This window comes from Drosophila novamexicana, unplaced genomic scaffold (genome assembly GCF_003285875.2).
Source record: "Drosophila novamexicana strain 15010-1031.04,08,12 unplaced genomic scaffold, DnovRS2.1 tig00001151-arrow-arrow-pilon, whole genome shotgun sequence".
Lineage (NCBI taxonomy): Eukaryota > Metazoa > Arthropoda > Insecta > Diptera > Drosophilidae > Drosophila > Drosophila novamexicana.
Window position 1 is genome coordinate 28,930 of NW_020824842.1, and position 13,310 is coordinate 42,239.

General features: G+C 41.6%; 1 protein-coding gene across 3 annotated transcripts; it reads right to left on the bottom strand.

Annotated features, from left to right (window-relative positions):
- Positions 1–352: 352 nt before the first annotated feature.
- On the bottom strand, positions 353–13,035 carry LOC115766349 (clathrin heavy chain). Of its 3 annotated transcripts, none has more exons than XM_030710245.1 (8): positions 12,895–13,035; positions 11,246–11,640; positions 6,230–6,437; positions 1,860–6,161; positions 1,617–1,783; positions 1,457–1,543; positions 1,155–1,384; positions 353–576 (listed from the first exon to the last, which is right to left on the bottom strand). In XM_030710245.1, exons 2-8 carry the CDS (start codon positions 11,285–11,287, stop codon positions 558–560), a joined length of 5,055 nt encoding a protein of 1,684 aa, XP_030566105.1. In that variant the 5' UTR covers positions 11,288–11,640; positions 12,895–13,035; the 3' UTR covers positions 353–557. The 3 variants fall into 3 exon arrangements, with proteins under 3 accessions (XP_030566105.1, XP_030566106.1, XP_030566107.1); XM_030710246.1 differs by lacking the exon at positions 12,895–13,035 and adding an exon at positions 11,927–12,006; XM_030710247.1 differs by lacking the exon at positions 353–576 and having other exon boundaries at positions 928–1,384.
- Positions 13,036–13,310: the final 275 nt, after the last annotated feature.

The window sequence follows — 13,310 nt, forward strand, 5'->3', positions numbered from 1 at the left end:
TTAAACATTAACTGTGCCTGCTGTTTGCATTTTAATAAATATTTTTAAAGTTTCCTTCGGTTTTTTTTTTTTTTTTTGTTTTTGCTAATTGCAAAAGTGCTTTACGTTTTGTTTATTAGATGTTGCGTGCATTATATAATCATATACACGTGTATATAATTCTCCGATATTGTTTTTTTTTATTATTATTATTTATAATTAATAAATTTTATTTATTTAATTTTTATTTATATTTGCATTAATGTTTATATATTTATACGTGTCTGTGTGTGGGGTGTGGGTATTTGTGTGTGTGTGTGTTTTTTTAATGATTTCTTTTTGTTTATTTTGTATGCTTAAAATGTAATAATTTTAATAATAATAATAAACTACGACCATTTTTTTTTATTTTGTTAGCTGAACACTAGTTTTTGTTGTTAGCGTAAACGTTTCTTTGTTCTTGTTATTCTCCTCCTTTTCATTTAAGCTTATGTTGTTGTCGTGTTCGCTCTGACGAAGCTGTTGTTGTTGTTGTTGTTGTTGTTGTTGTAGTTTTGGAGCTATTTTGAGGCATTCGCTTAGTTGTTGCTTTTGTACCTGTTGGGTTTTTGGACATAGAAAGGGAAAGAGCATGTATTAGAAAGAGATAGCGTGAGCACGGCATCACATAAATATTTCAACTTTTAAAATGTTAAGCAAATGCATTCGATATAAATAATTACGAATGAAATATTTTGGATTATGAAAAGTTGAAAGATTTACAATAATAAATCAAATGAACGAATAAATTATAAAATATTAAAAAAAAATGAAACAAAAAGAAGGAAGCAAGCAACTAACCGAATTATTGTTTCTGTCAAAGGCAACTTTTTTGCGGCTCAACATTATGAACAAAAAAAATGGATATATTTATATATATATAAACATATATATATATATATATATATATATGGGTATACATATTTCACTACGCGTGTTGTTGTTGTTGTGTTGGTGTTTTGTTGTTGTTGTTGAATTGGTCGTTATTGGCGCTCATGCAAAGGAATTATGAATGCGGCATTCAGTTGTCATTGTTTATGTTTTTGTTGTTTATGGTGTTGTTGTTGCTGTTGCTGCTGATTGTTGTTGTTGTTGTTGTTGTTACAGCTACAATTGTGTTGTTGTTGGATGCCTACATATACGGATAGCCCATGTTGCGTCCTGCCGCTGCTGCAGCCGCTGCTGCCGCACCAGGTGGATAATTTGTGGCATATTGGGGCGGTATGCCCATTGCTGGACCTGCTGTTATCATCAGCTGCGGCTCCATTTGTATTATGTTTTTATGCTCCGTTGTGTCGTCCTCCTTCTCGCGTTGCGCCTCGTTCAGCTCCAGTTTATCCACCTTGGTGGTGTACTCGCGCAGCACCTGCAAATTCATTCAAATATAAATCAATCCGTCCGTGTTGTATTTGGCATTTCTTTCACTGCAGTTAATTACCTGTATCAAGTAGGGCATCGCAAAGTCCATGATTTTATGTTTCCATGCCAGTTCCAGGATGACATCGGGACGCAGCAAATCGTAGCACTACCAGGGATAAAGATAAATATTTGTAATACATATAGGGCTTAGTAATGGCAAAAAGAAGACTTGACCGCACCTGATATAGACATGCCGCAAAGCAATCGTGTGCATTGCGCTCCAGGAACCAGCCCAACAGCTCCTCAGCGATTTCCTGTTTGCCAGACTCGGCGGCATACTCCATAGCGTCCTTGTACAGTTTGTCCTTTTTGCACAGCTCAACGCTCTGCTTCCAGCGATTGTTGCCTGCATAGAATTAAATGTTTATTAAAGAATCAGATTAATGTAGACAAGGGCATGAAGATGCCCCATCGATAATTACCCTTGTAGAGATAGGCTGCAATGCGACGGAATTCGGTGAGCTCGTGCTTCTCAAGCTTCTGCGCCAGCGCAATGGTATCAAAGTTGTCAAAGCCATCGATGGAGTTGCGCAAGCCCTGGTAATCCTCCTCATCGATGAGCAGCCCATTGAGCGCCTCGTTGATCGCCTTGTTGTTCAGCGATTGTACGGAGCGCAAATATGGTTTCACCAGCGGCAGGTAGCCCGTCTTGGAGAAATAGCTAACGGCACGGGTGTGATCCATGCGTGGCGCTAGCACGAGCAGCATATCGTTCAGAAGCAGCGGCTTAAAGTCCAAATAGAATTCGATGGCCTTGTAGTAGAGCTCAATGTTGGCCACCTTGGTGATAATGTCCTTGAAGTGGCCCTCGCGCCACGCCTCCGTCGGATGGGCCATCATGGCCAACACAGCGTTATCATATTCCTCATACTTGTCATAGAGGAAGACCAGCTCGGACCACAGATGCGCCGATTCGGCGGCACGCAATACCTTCGGTATATTGACACGCGACCAGAACAGCTCCAGATGCTCGCGCATCTTGGATGGCTTAAACTTGGAATAGAGTATTGCCAATTCGCTGAACATGCCCATGTGTGCGCGCTCCAAACCAAGCGCCGATTCCAGCAGCGCAATTAGCTCCTCGAAATAGCCACGATTCTGATAGTAGTTAATCAAATCCTCGAGCTCATCGGCATGGACAACAATATGCAGGCCGCACATTTGCGCCAAACGGAATTCTTCGGCATCGACACAGGCAAAACAGACCTCCTTCCAGGTGCGCGTCGAGTTGGCTTTGCGTGCCGAATCGACAGCGCCCTGGAACTCCTTCAGATAGACCAACGTAATGGCCAAACGGGCAAAGTTGCTAACATTGTTGTACAACAATTTGGCGGCATCGTACATGCCATCGCTGAAACAGCGATCGCCAATCTTTTGTATGTCCGCATGATTGGGACCCGAGATGAATTCCTCAAGATCGGCCAGGCGTCCGGTGCGGGCATACGCATAAATCAATTCGCTTTCAATGTAGGATTCGCGTGCCTTCTTGCGTGCCATTTGCAGGTAGCGCACCAGATCATCCCAGGATTCCACTTTGCTGGCAACATCAACAACATCCATATAGGCACTGGGATCATCTGCCTTGATGTATGAATCGATTGCCTCCTTGACCAGGCCCTGTTGCAGCTGAGCCTTGGCCAGCTGTGACCATACCGCCGGCTCGTTGCAGCGCTCGGCAAACTCGTTGGCACGCTCCAAATTGTTGACCTGATCGATAAGGACCTGGATGGCTGAGGTGTTCACATCGAACTTCTTGAATATGGCGAATGCCTCTTCATACAATTGATTGCTAATCGCAATGTTGGCAATGTCTGGTGCATCGTAGTTGTCCAAACGGTTGATGTAGTCCATGACGCGTGTGCGATCCGCCTTGATGGCGGTTAGGATGAGCAGATTCTGTAGATTGCGATGATCGCTAAACACAGAAGAGTCCAGTATGATCTTTTCGAGCAGTTCGATTAGCTCGTTGGGCAAATCGGCGGTCATGAACGCCTTGACCGTAACAGATATATCATCGGGATCCTGTGTCTCGGACAGAGCTGTCTGCACCACCTGATCGATGAGCTGACGCTTGTAGGGATTGGCCTCCGATAGGACCTCAGCCCACAGTTCAGCATCGCGACGTCCAACCAGATAACGTGCCTCGCTCTTGAACAGCGAGTTCTCATTGCAAACGGCGATCAGCTCCCGATCGCATTGGCCACGCTCGTAGGCGACACAGGCCAAGTGCGGATCACGCTTCTCGCAATAGCGGCCAACGACGCGACTATCATAGTATTGATTCTCTTTGAGGAAACGTTCCGGATTATTGTTGGAATCAATGTAGATCTTGGCCAAGGCATTGTGTGTGGCCGGCTCAACGCAACCTTCGTGAACGCGCGATTCCAGCCAGGGCAACAGCAGTTTTAAGCGATTACGCTTCTCCACTTCTTCAACCAGCTCATCCGTTGAGAATTGACCCTTGACAACTAATATGAGGTTCTTAATAATATCCTCACTGCAGTCCACATCCAGAAGACCGCCAACAACGACCGGCAAACGTGATGGATTCACCTTCTGCACATAGATCTCAATATATTTTTGGAGATTGTTGCGGTAAAGATAGAGCACCAGATCGTGCACGAAATCGAAACGATCACAGACAATTATCAACGGCAATTGGTCTGTCAATTTGGCCTCCTTTAGGAAGTTCTTGACACGCTCCGGATTATAGCAATTGGATTCGCGACAGATGCGCTCCACCTCCTTGATCTGGTTGGTCTTGCAGGCGGCCTGAATATACTTGAAATGCACCTCTGGATCCTGCGAGAAGTTCACAATGCTGCTCAAAAAGTAAAAGAGACCGTCGTAGCTCTTAAAGCTCTCAAACAGATCAATCAGTGCCTTGGTTGTCAGCTGTTCGTGATATTTCGTTGCAATTTGTACGCAAATCTGCAAATTCTGGCGCAGATTAGCCGTTAGCATAGCCTTCAGGCACTCCAGCGAATCCTCGACGGAGAGTGTGCCAAAGAAACTGACCAGCCATTCGGCATTCAGCATGTGTGTGTGAACAACTGCACGCTTGATGTCATACAGATCCGTATAGTGTTCCAGGGCGCGCTGCAATAGGCCGGCCTTTTCGCACAGCTGGGCAATGTGGGCGCGATCGTAGTGGGTGAACATGGCGTTGCCCAGTATGGCATCCGCCACCTGCGGCGCCGACATCAAATTCATTTCAAGCAGACGCGTCTGCAGGGCACCCTCAGCGGGACGATTATGCTTGAGTGCGTCCAGTAGAAAGGCTGTGCATTGTTGCACCATTGAATGCTCCATAAAGATGTCGACAATTTGATTGATATCGGCCAGGGGCTCCTCCTCAGCGACCAGCATGGAGGCAAAGCCTGCGCCCTGTTCCGGATTGCTGCGCATCACGGAACGCAACAGGAATATATAGTCGGGTGTATAGTTAACCTTTTTGGCGTAGAGCACGATCTTCTGGAATTGACCCGTTTCGGCAAAGCATTGAATCACCTTGTTGGGCACATTGGCGCGCAGATAGATGGACAGAGCTAGTGTCAGATCCGATGTCTTAACAAGATCACCCAATTCCTCGCTGCACTCGAGCTTCTCCTCCTTCAGCCACTTTTCGCACAGCTGCTTTTTGCCCTGCAGTAGCACTGGACGGCACAGTTCCAACGATTCGAACTTGTTCAGTTTACCCTGATCCAGGAGTATGCCAAAGTATTGCAATAGCGGCGGCGTCGTGGAGCCTGCCGGCGTTTGCACCTGCTGGAAACGTTGAATCGTTTGCGGTGTACGCAGAATGGCCTTTGGGGCCAATGCAGCCACCTTGGCGGCTTCGGCATATTGACCGGCGCCAAAGAGTTTATTGAATTTACGAACAAACAGATCCTCGGCACCAGCCAAATTGTTGCGCACGGCCATGCGCAGTGCGAGATCGGGATTTTGGAGAACTGTATTAATATAGGGTATAATTTGCTCCTCGTCAACGGTGACGGACAGCACTTGACCCTTACGATTGACGCCAATGATGCCGCCGCTGGCCTCGTGCGGTGCGGTCACAAAAATCGTATCGGCCGATATGCGATTCATGTAGATGCACGTGGCCGTTTCCATATCGTACAGATGGATATATCCATATTTGGTTATCAAATAGATGGTATCGTACTTGGCGGAAACTTGCATCGCTACCGGAAAATCATTTTGCGCCTCTGGCGGAAAGAATACATCGACGGCCTTCTTCGGGAACGGCTGATTGCCATTGGGCGGTGTGCCGACCTCAATGATGTGCAGCTTGCCACCGGTTGCGGTGCGTACAGCAAAACAGAAAAGCGTTGTCGGCTCCTTGTTGCCCTCGATCTTGAAGGTGGCAAAACTGGCGGCATGACCCTCAATGGCCTGCGACACCTTACGCTCGACGGAATACAATTGCATGGCGCCAGCGACACGACTGGGCAGCGCCGAAATGCCAACAAGCAGCAGCCACTGCTGCGAGGCATTGCATCGGTAATTGATTATCTGACAGCCATTGAGCGAGGAATGTCTATCGAACATTTTCTGTGGCATCGAATCGCCCTCCATTGACCAATGAAAGACGCTCGTCTCGGTGACCAGGGCGAGCGTATTGAGCGATATCCATTTCCAGAATACCACATCCTCGTTCATCGTGTGCGCCTTCATTTTCGATTTCATCTCAATGTTGAAGATCTGCAGCGTCTTTTGCGCTTTAAAGAGACAATCAAAAAATTAGGTAAAGCTCCAATTTGTATGGGATAATTGCTCAATCGCTTACCTTTCAGCGCAATCACCTTGCTAGCCGGATTCATAATGGCCGAGTCCGCTGAAATGGGACGGCGCGTCGGATTCGAGGAGTCGTTCATATCAATGATGACCACCTGGGCGGTATCGTTCGTCTTCTCGCGCACACAAATGAACTTGTCCGATTCCATTGTGAGCGTGCTGAACGAGAAGGAGTTCGGATTGATGCCGACATTTGTGAGCTGCAGCGATTAAGTATAAGAAAACAACGGCAATAAGTTACTCTGTAGAAGTGTTCTAATATACATATATCTATTAGCTAGTTGTTCTTCTAATACCAACAATTTTAACTAACGGCTTTTCAACAATTTTCCATGCATGGGTTTTATTTAAAATAAAAACACGTCTTAAATGAATTTTTTGCAGATATCGGTGTGAACAAGATATTTAAATGAATTGAAGGCCGATTCGATCGATTCTAAAAGTTATATGGAAGAGGGTTTTCTTCAGATATTCTAAGACCTTAAGGGTAAGATTTAAAAAAAAAAAAAAAAAGTTAATATTAATAGTAAATATTCAGACCGCAATTGAAATTTCCTTGAACATATATTTGTCCAATCAATTTCTAAAAAAAAAATCTTTGAAAGTAAGCTTGGGGACAAATGAAACTTTATCATTTTCCACCATTTTTTCACACTTGTGGGTGAAATATATAAAAACCCCAACTACCAAGGCGACTGCAATAAGATATAGCCTCCTAGCTGGTCAGCTATGCATATAGAACACTGTTCCGTTTATTTTTCTGCTTCTCCCAGCTCTCACGTGCGTTGGTTTGTGCGTTAAACAGTAATCGGCCAGGCAATCAGTAATTCAGTTTAATACTTGTGTGTGCATACTTATATAGAGATATAGTCACGTTTCGCGTTTTGCGTCTAGACGTACAGAGGCTGAACCCAAAGATCATCATTATCGATAATCGTGATCAGCCACCCTCGTCGAAATCTTTGAACGAAATCAAGAATATGAAACGCAAATTGTCACAAAAACATCCCCTCTACTAACAGACCCCCCTTCCCGCTACAGGCCAAGCCCAGTAGCTGATCGTCGTCGTCGTCTGGTCAATACTTATGGTAAACAGAGACGAGAAAAGTTCAAGGTTCTGCGATCGATTAGGCACTCTCTCTCTTTCTCTCTCTCTCTCTGTCTCTTGCGCTTGCGGGTACATAAAAACAATTTTATCGTTGATAGAGCCAAGGCAGATTTTATATACTTTCTGGCGCCTGTTGTACAAATAATATATATGTGAGTGCGCGTGTAAATGTAGTATAAATGCAATGCACTCAAACAAAGAAACTCGCTAATGAAACAAAGAGAAAATACAGAGAAAGCAACAATGTGAAATTTTTCCTATATATGTATATATATACATATATATAAGGAACCACCCCAAATGGCGTTTTAACATTTTATATTTATTATTATGCTATATACGAATTGAACAATAAAGATAACACAGATACAGAGCAAATATGTTCGATTGATAAAGTCACAGCACATAGATTAAATCAAACTAAACTTTTTATAATATCCATATATATATATTTATCTCACACTATGTAGATATGCATTATATTAGTATATAACTAGAAATTGCTGTTATCTCAGGTGTGCCGACAATTAAATACCACATACTTGTACTTAGCACCACAGCATGCGCCCTTCTCTGCGATTTTCATGAATTCAAATAATGCACCCAAGTTTTTTTTTTTTTTTAAATTTTTTGTAATAGCGATGTATCAAAAGTTCAGTAGCAATGAAATATGCCGATCCCATAATCTCGCTTTTAAACTTCTTGCCTCAAACATTTTAAACTTTATATTTTGCATGTAGGTGGTTTGTTATACTCTAATTTTTCCTTCTATATCTTGTCTAGCTATACATAGTGGACTGTAACTTTCATGTTAAGTCAGTATAACAGCATAAATTTAACTGTATGTTGGAAGAAACTAGATGTCAAACAATGCGGAGCAACATTTTTGTATGCATCGCTGATAACGAAAGTACAACAAGAAAAACCTACTTATCAGTTTAGGGTAATCGTTGTTGTTCGCATTTTTTACTGCTGTTGAAGCTGTATCGGTGCCTGGTACATACACCCCATAAAAGAGCAGCAAAAGACCAACAAAAACAATCTTTTAAAAGATTTCATTTTTATAAAATATATTATATATATACAAAAGTTGTATATGTACATATATGCATCCGTATATGTATATATAGAACTTAACATTAAAGTGCGGTTTTTTTTACCGCCTTTTAGTCCATGAGTTAACGCTAATCTCAGTAGAAATGTGTAACTAATAAGTTGTTTGTTCCGACTGAATCATCTAAGCGCAATCGGAAATGCATAAACCGCTAAAAAAAAAAAAGAATTTTTTCAATTTCCTACTGTTTAAAATAGTCTTCAGCTTAGAATAAGCGCAAACAAACAAATGTATGGCCTACTATTACAGTGGAAGCTGTTAAATATAGAAGTCCGATGTCGATAAGAATGAACCATATGCTGGAAGTTTTATGAGAAAAGTGTGGGGGGAGCGGATTTGACGAAGAATTCATATAATTTACTCTACGCTAGGTTAAAGAAAGCAAAATAGAAAGTTTAAGCTAACAAAGTAACAGAGAGCGAGAGAGAGAGAGAGAAGAGAGCGAGAGAAGAGAAGAGAGCGCAAGCGATAAAGAGAAAGAAACGCAAAATGAGGGGCGTTAATTGCTTAAATGTACATATGTACATTTGTACATATATACGCATGTATGCACAATCTACATATCGATTCGGTATGTAATAAATGTGAAACTGTGTTGTGTCACTGGAATTGTGAGAATCTACGCGTAGAGCGATTATCAATCGATAATTGCAGTTGACCTTTGCAAATACCAGCACGTTTTCCTTGATAACGTTCATAAATATTAGATAGATACGATATTTGGGTTATTCGCAAATGTTGCTTCAGTTTTTCTATAACGCGTTTTCATGTTATTTATGTCAATTACAAATTAACATATGCTCGTTTCGCACTTAGTTCGAGAGGCGACACACACGCAAACGCACGCACACACACACACACACACACACACACACACACACACACAGAGGTATGCATAAAAGACGGTATAGTGCGTGCTCCATAATCAAATTTAGTTTACACGCCCCGCTTAGCACTTGCGCTGCGAGCGCAGTGGACCACGATTTAAAGTAGGGTGTCTCATGCGTATAAAATTAAATAAATTTACATTAGGTACACAGATAAACAAGAAAATTGTCATCAAAATTGATTTATTTATGCATACTGGAGCCCAAATGTTATATTGAAGCCAACAATATTGATATGCATAGAATCAACAATCCCTTACGAGGAATATACCATTGTATATTATAGAATTAGTTGTATACGAGTCTGGGCAAATCAGGCCAATGATTAGATAAACAGTTCGCCCACAGAGTGAGTCGCCCTAATGCGTTGAGTCTGATATTCTGACTTGGATACAAGTGAAATTAACAATGCCGTTCGACTGATGACATTATGGGCAGCACCATACATATGTAAGTTCGTTTGTACATGCAAGCACGCACATAGTTACTGTAAATATTACTGCCTTCTCTGATTACTTGTGCATCTCTCTGACACACACACACATACAGCAACGAGAAGAAAACGGTTTAAAAAAATCTTTGATTTATTCAATCAAAACGACGACAGCGAGCAGCTAAGCTTGAGTTACAACATGCTTTAGTGTGGTGAATGTGTGTTATGTTAGTGTGTGTGCGTGTGTATTGTTTTGTTTCCCCACACCATAAAAACGCATTGGAAGAGTGGGAGTGGTATATGTATGTAGGTGAAATACGTAACATGTTGCTGCTATAACCGCGGCTAGGCAATGAACTCCCACCTGCCTTTGCTGCACATTGTATTGTAGCAAGTAGTTTAAAAAAAATGGACCACAGTTTACATTGCTCCACTTGCAACGCTTAAGTCAACGCTACGATGCAGCCAGCATTCCCTTTGAATCAAAAAGAAACAGAAAATCAAAGAGTTCGTCATTACAGAGAAACCGGTTTAGCAATACACCAATACAAATGTCCGACAACTTCACCTCATGCAGGTGTGCGTAAGTATACGTGCATACATGTATTTATGTGTATGTAACAGCCGGCATTTGTCACCGGCAGAAACTGCTGCTTCTGTAAGGTCTTTCATTTGAAACCTGCATATGTATATGAAACCTATACATGTATATATGTAACATACATGTATTAGTAATTTTAAATAACAACAGTTGCATTTGGCATGCATTTAACTGTAAAACAGCAGCAATCCACCATAGATAAAAACTGAGCAAAACGGAAAGAGAAAGAGCGCGAATCTCCCAATTGGAGCAAGTGCCGCCTTTTCGGTCCGACTTGCCATGGACGAATTTATCAGCAACATTCACCCAACTCAGCGACACAGCAGCGAGAGCGTGAGAGTAAAAAGAGGCGACAGGCAAAGGGGTCTACCGGCTTGTGTGAGCGTGACTCATTCGACCATTTCATTTCGTAAGCCAGAAGAGTCAAACAAGCGGAGAGCAAAATGTTTTGACTAGTTTTTTTTTTACCAAGAAATTTCATTAAGAAATTAATGCATACAGTGGTTTACAATTTGCTTTCAAGTAAATTTAAGAATGTTAAAAAAACAGTTTTTAAAAAAAAAATGTAACAACTTAGTAAATGACAAATTGTATTTAGTGACCTGTTTAGTATAAAGAATGCTGAGATTTTTTAACACATCGATAATTATTAATATGAACTTGAACCACGGTAGAGTGTGTTCCTTTATTCTAATAAGAATGTGGTAAGCGGCGCTTGGGCTTGGTCAACAAGTGGTTTTCCCCACCACACAATCCACTTAACTCACACTTGCACAATAGGACCAGAACCTGACTAGGTGCCTCATTCAACAGAAATAGGGAACCAAATACCCTTACCGTAAACAAGTCAGAAAAATGTACTCACCTGTAAATGCTCTTGAAAGCGTATGGGTAACGGTTGCGTCATCTTGACGGACTGCTATTTTGGCTCTCTGATTGGGAGTTGCGAGTTGTTGTTTGCTGCTCCTCTGCTCACTGCTCACTGAGTTGCTGTAGTCTCTTCTTCTTGTTGGTTTAACGAGAGATAACACACGCACTTTTATTATTGTTGATAAAAGTAAGTAAAAAAAAGAACGGGAGAGAATACGAATACTGTTGTCTGCGTCAACGTTGACGTTGACTTTTGTTGGTTTTTTTTTATGCTTTTGATCAGCTTCTTGTTTGGTCGTTCGTTGTTTTTGTTGGTTTCTTATGCTGATTCGTCTCGGTTTTAATTTTTAGCAATTTCGTTTCGCGTTGCTTGTGAAGACACACCAAAAACTGCGCAATGGAGAAAAAGACGAAAAACAAAAAATGTTATATATATATATGTATATATTTATAAGTATTAATTGGGATGCAAAGTATTTGCTGCTGTTGTTATCACTAGAAAGTAAGCGGTTGTAGCCGAACCGCCTCTTCAAGCACGAAATAGGCCGCAACAGAAGAGCAACATTTATCCCCACACTCACATACACACACACACACACGGATAACCGAAATGTACCGAAATACTTTCTTGGTATATGTTATTTTTGATTAACAATCAATCAATAAATGTACGTACAATTTGTAGTATTATTCACTTGAAATTTCACATATTACTTGCGCACGACCGTTTGTCGGCAAATACAAAAAAATATTAATGAATCGACACGGCCGACAGCACTGACAGACACAATAACAAGTACGAGTCAGTGACAGAACGGCCCCTATGGTGTGTTACAGCGAAACACACCACAGCTGCGATTTGCCGTTTGTGCTTGTATTGGTGCATGACAAAGTCAAATACTGAAATGTCAAAATGCGCGCCGCATAAGTGTGACCATACATTTATTGCACAAAATTGATACATATAACACAAACCATTGACTAATGCATTATGAAAGTCTAACCGTAAAATGCGAGGTAGTTATTTTCATTAGATAAATCTGTCCCTCATTCGTCTTAACATGGGGCAACACCGCTGCTTGCTCATAGCTCACCACACTGTCAGCCATGTTGAGTTGCGCTCCGACACACTTACACACACTTGCATGCTTGTCGTACTCATGCACACACATACACAAGCACTTGCATATGAACGTGTGAGCAGTGAAAAAATTGCTTTGCCATGTACATACATATGTATAAAAAACACTTTTTGCATTGATTTTTGCCACGCAGCAATATCCACAAGAACTTCAATACTGAAGTTTTCGGAATATAAATGCTAAAGCCCCCAAATTTCGCGCACATAACACGACAAAGCAGCGCATTTGCTTTGAACACGTATGCCACATAAACAAAAAAAATTGTGTTAACATGAAAAACACCGCCCACTAAGCCTTTGACATAGGCATAGGGCCAAAAATACAGTTTTTTGTGTGCAAACGCCGTGACGCCTGTACGTCCGCTATTTCGCATTGGGATCAGCATCAGTGAGATCTTGCCAGTGCATCATATAATTTTTATGTATGTAATTTCTTATTTAAAGCCAAACGATGTTAAAGGTTGATAATTTTGCTGTTTTTGGTGAGGAAGGCGGAAGCGTACCAGTTTATTGCTGTAGGTTAACAATTGCACGTCTGCACGAACACACGACGATACGATTCACATTGAACTTTTAACACATTATTCTTATTCGTTAAAAAATACACGAAAGAGCAAAAATTACATCGAAAAAAAAGTATGAATGAGACAACGTCGGTCACTGCAAGCTAGGGATGTACGACAAAAATATATCGATTCGAATTTCCTTCGGCAGTAATCGAATGGTTTTACTCGCATCGGGCTTTAAAAAATATCGATTGCGCACTTAACGAGCATGTTACCTTCATGTAAGTTTACAATTACTTTGCGCTTAGACAACTCGTTCTACCATCCAAAATCGAATCAACTAATTATCCCGTTGCTAGAAAATTTATGGTTGCTCCTAAACTTACCATTAACAGAACTGCTCCGCAATTTAA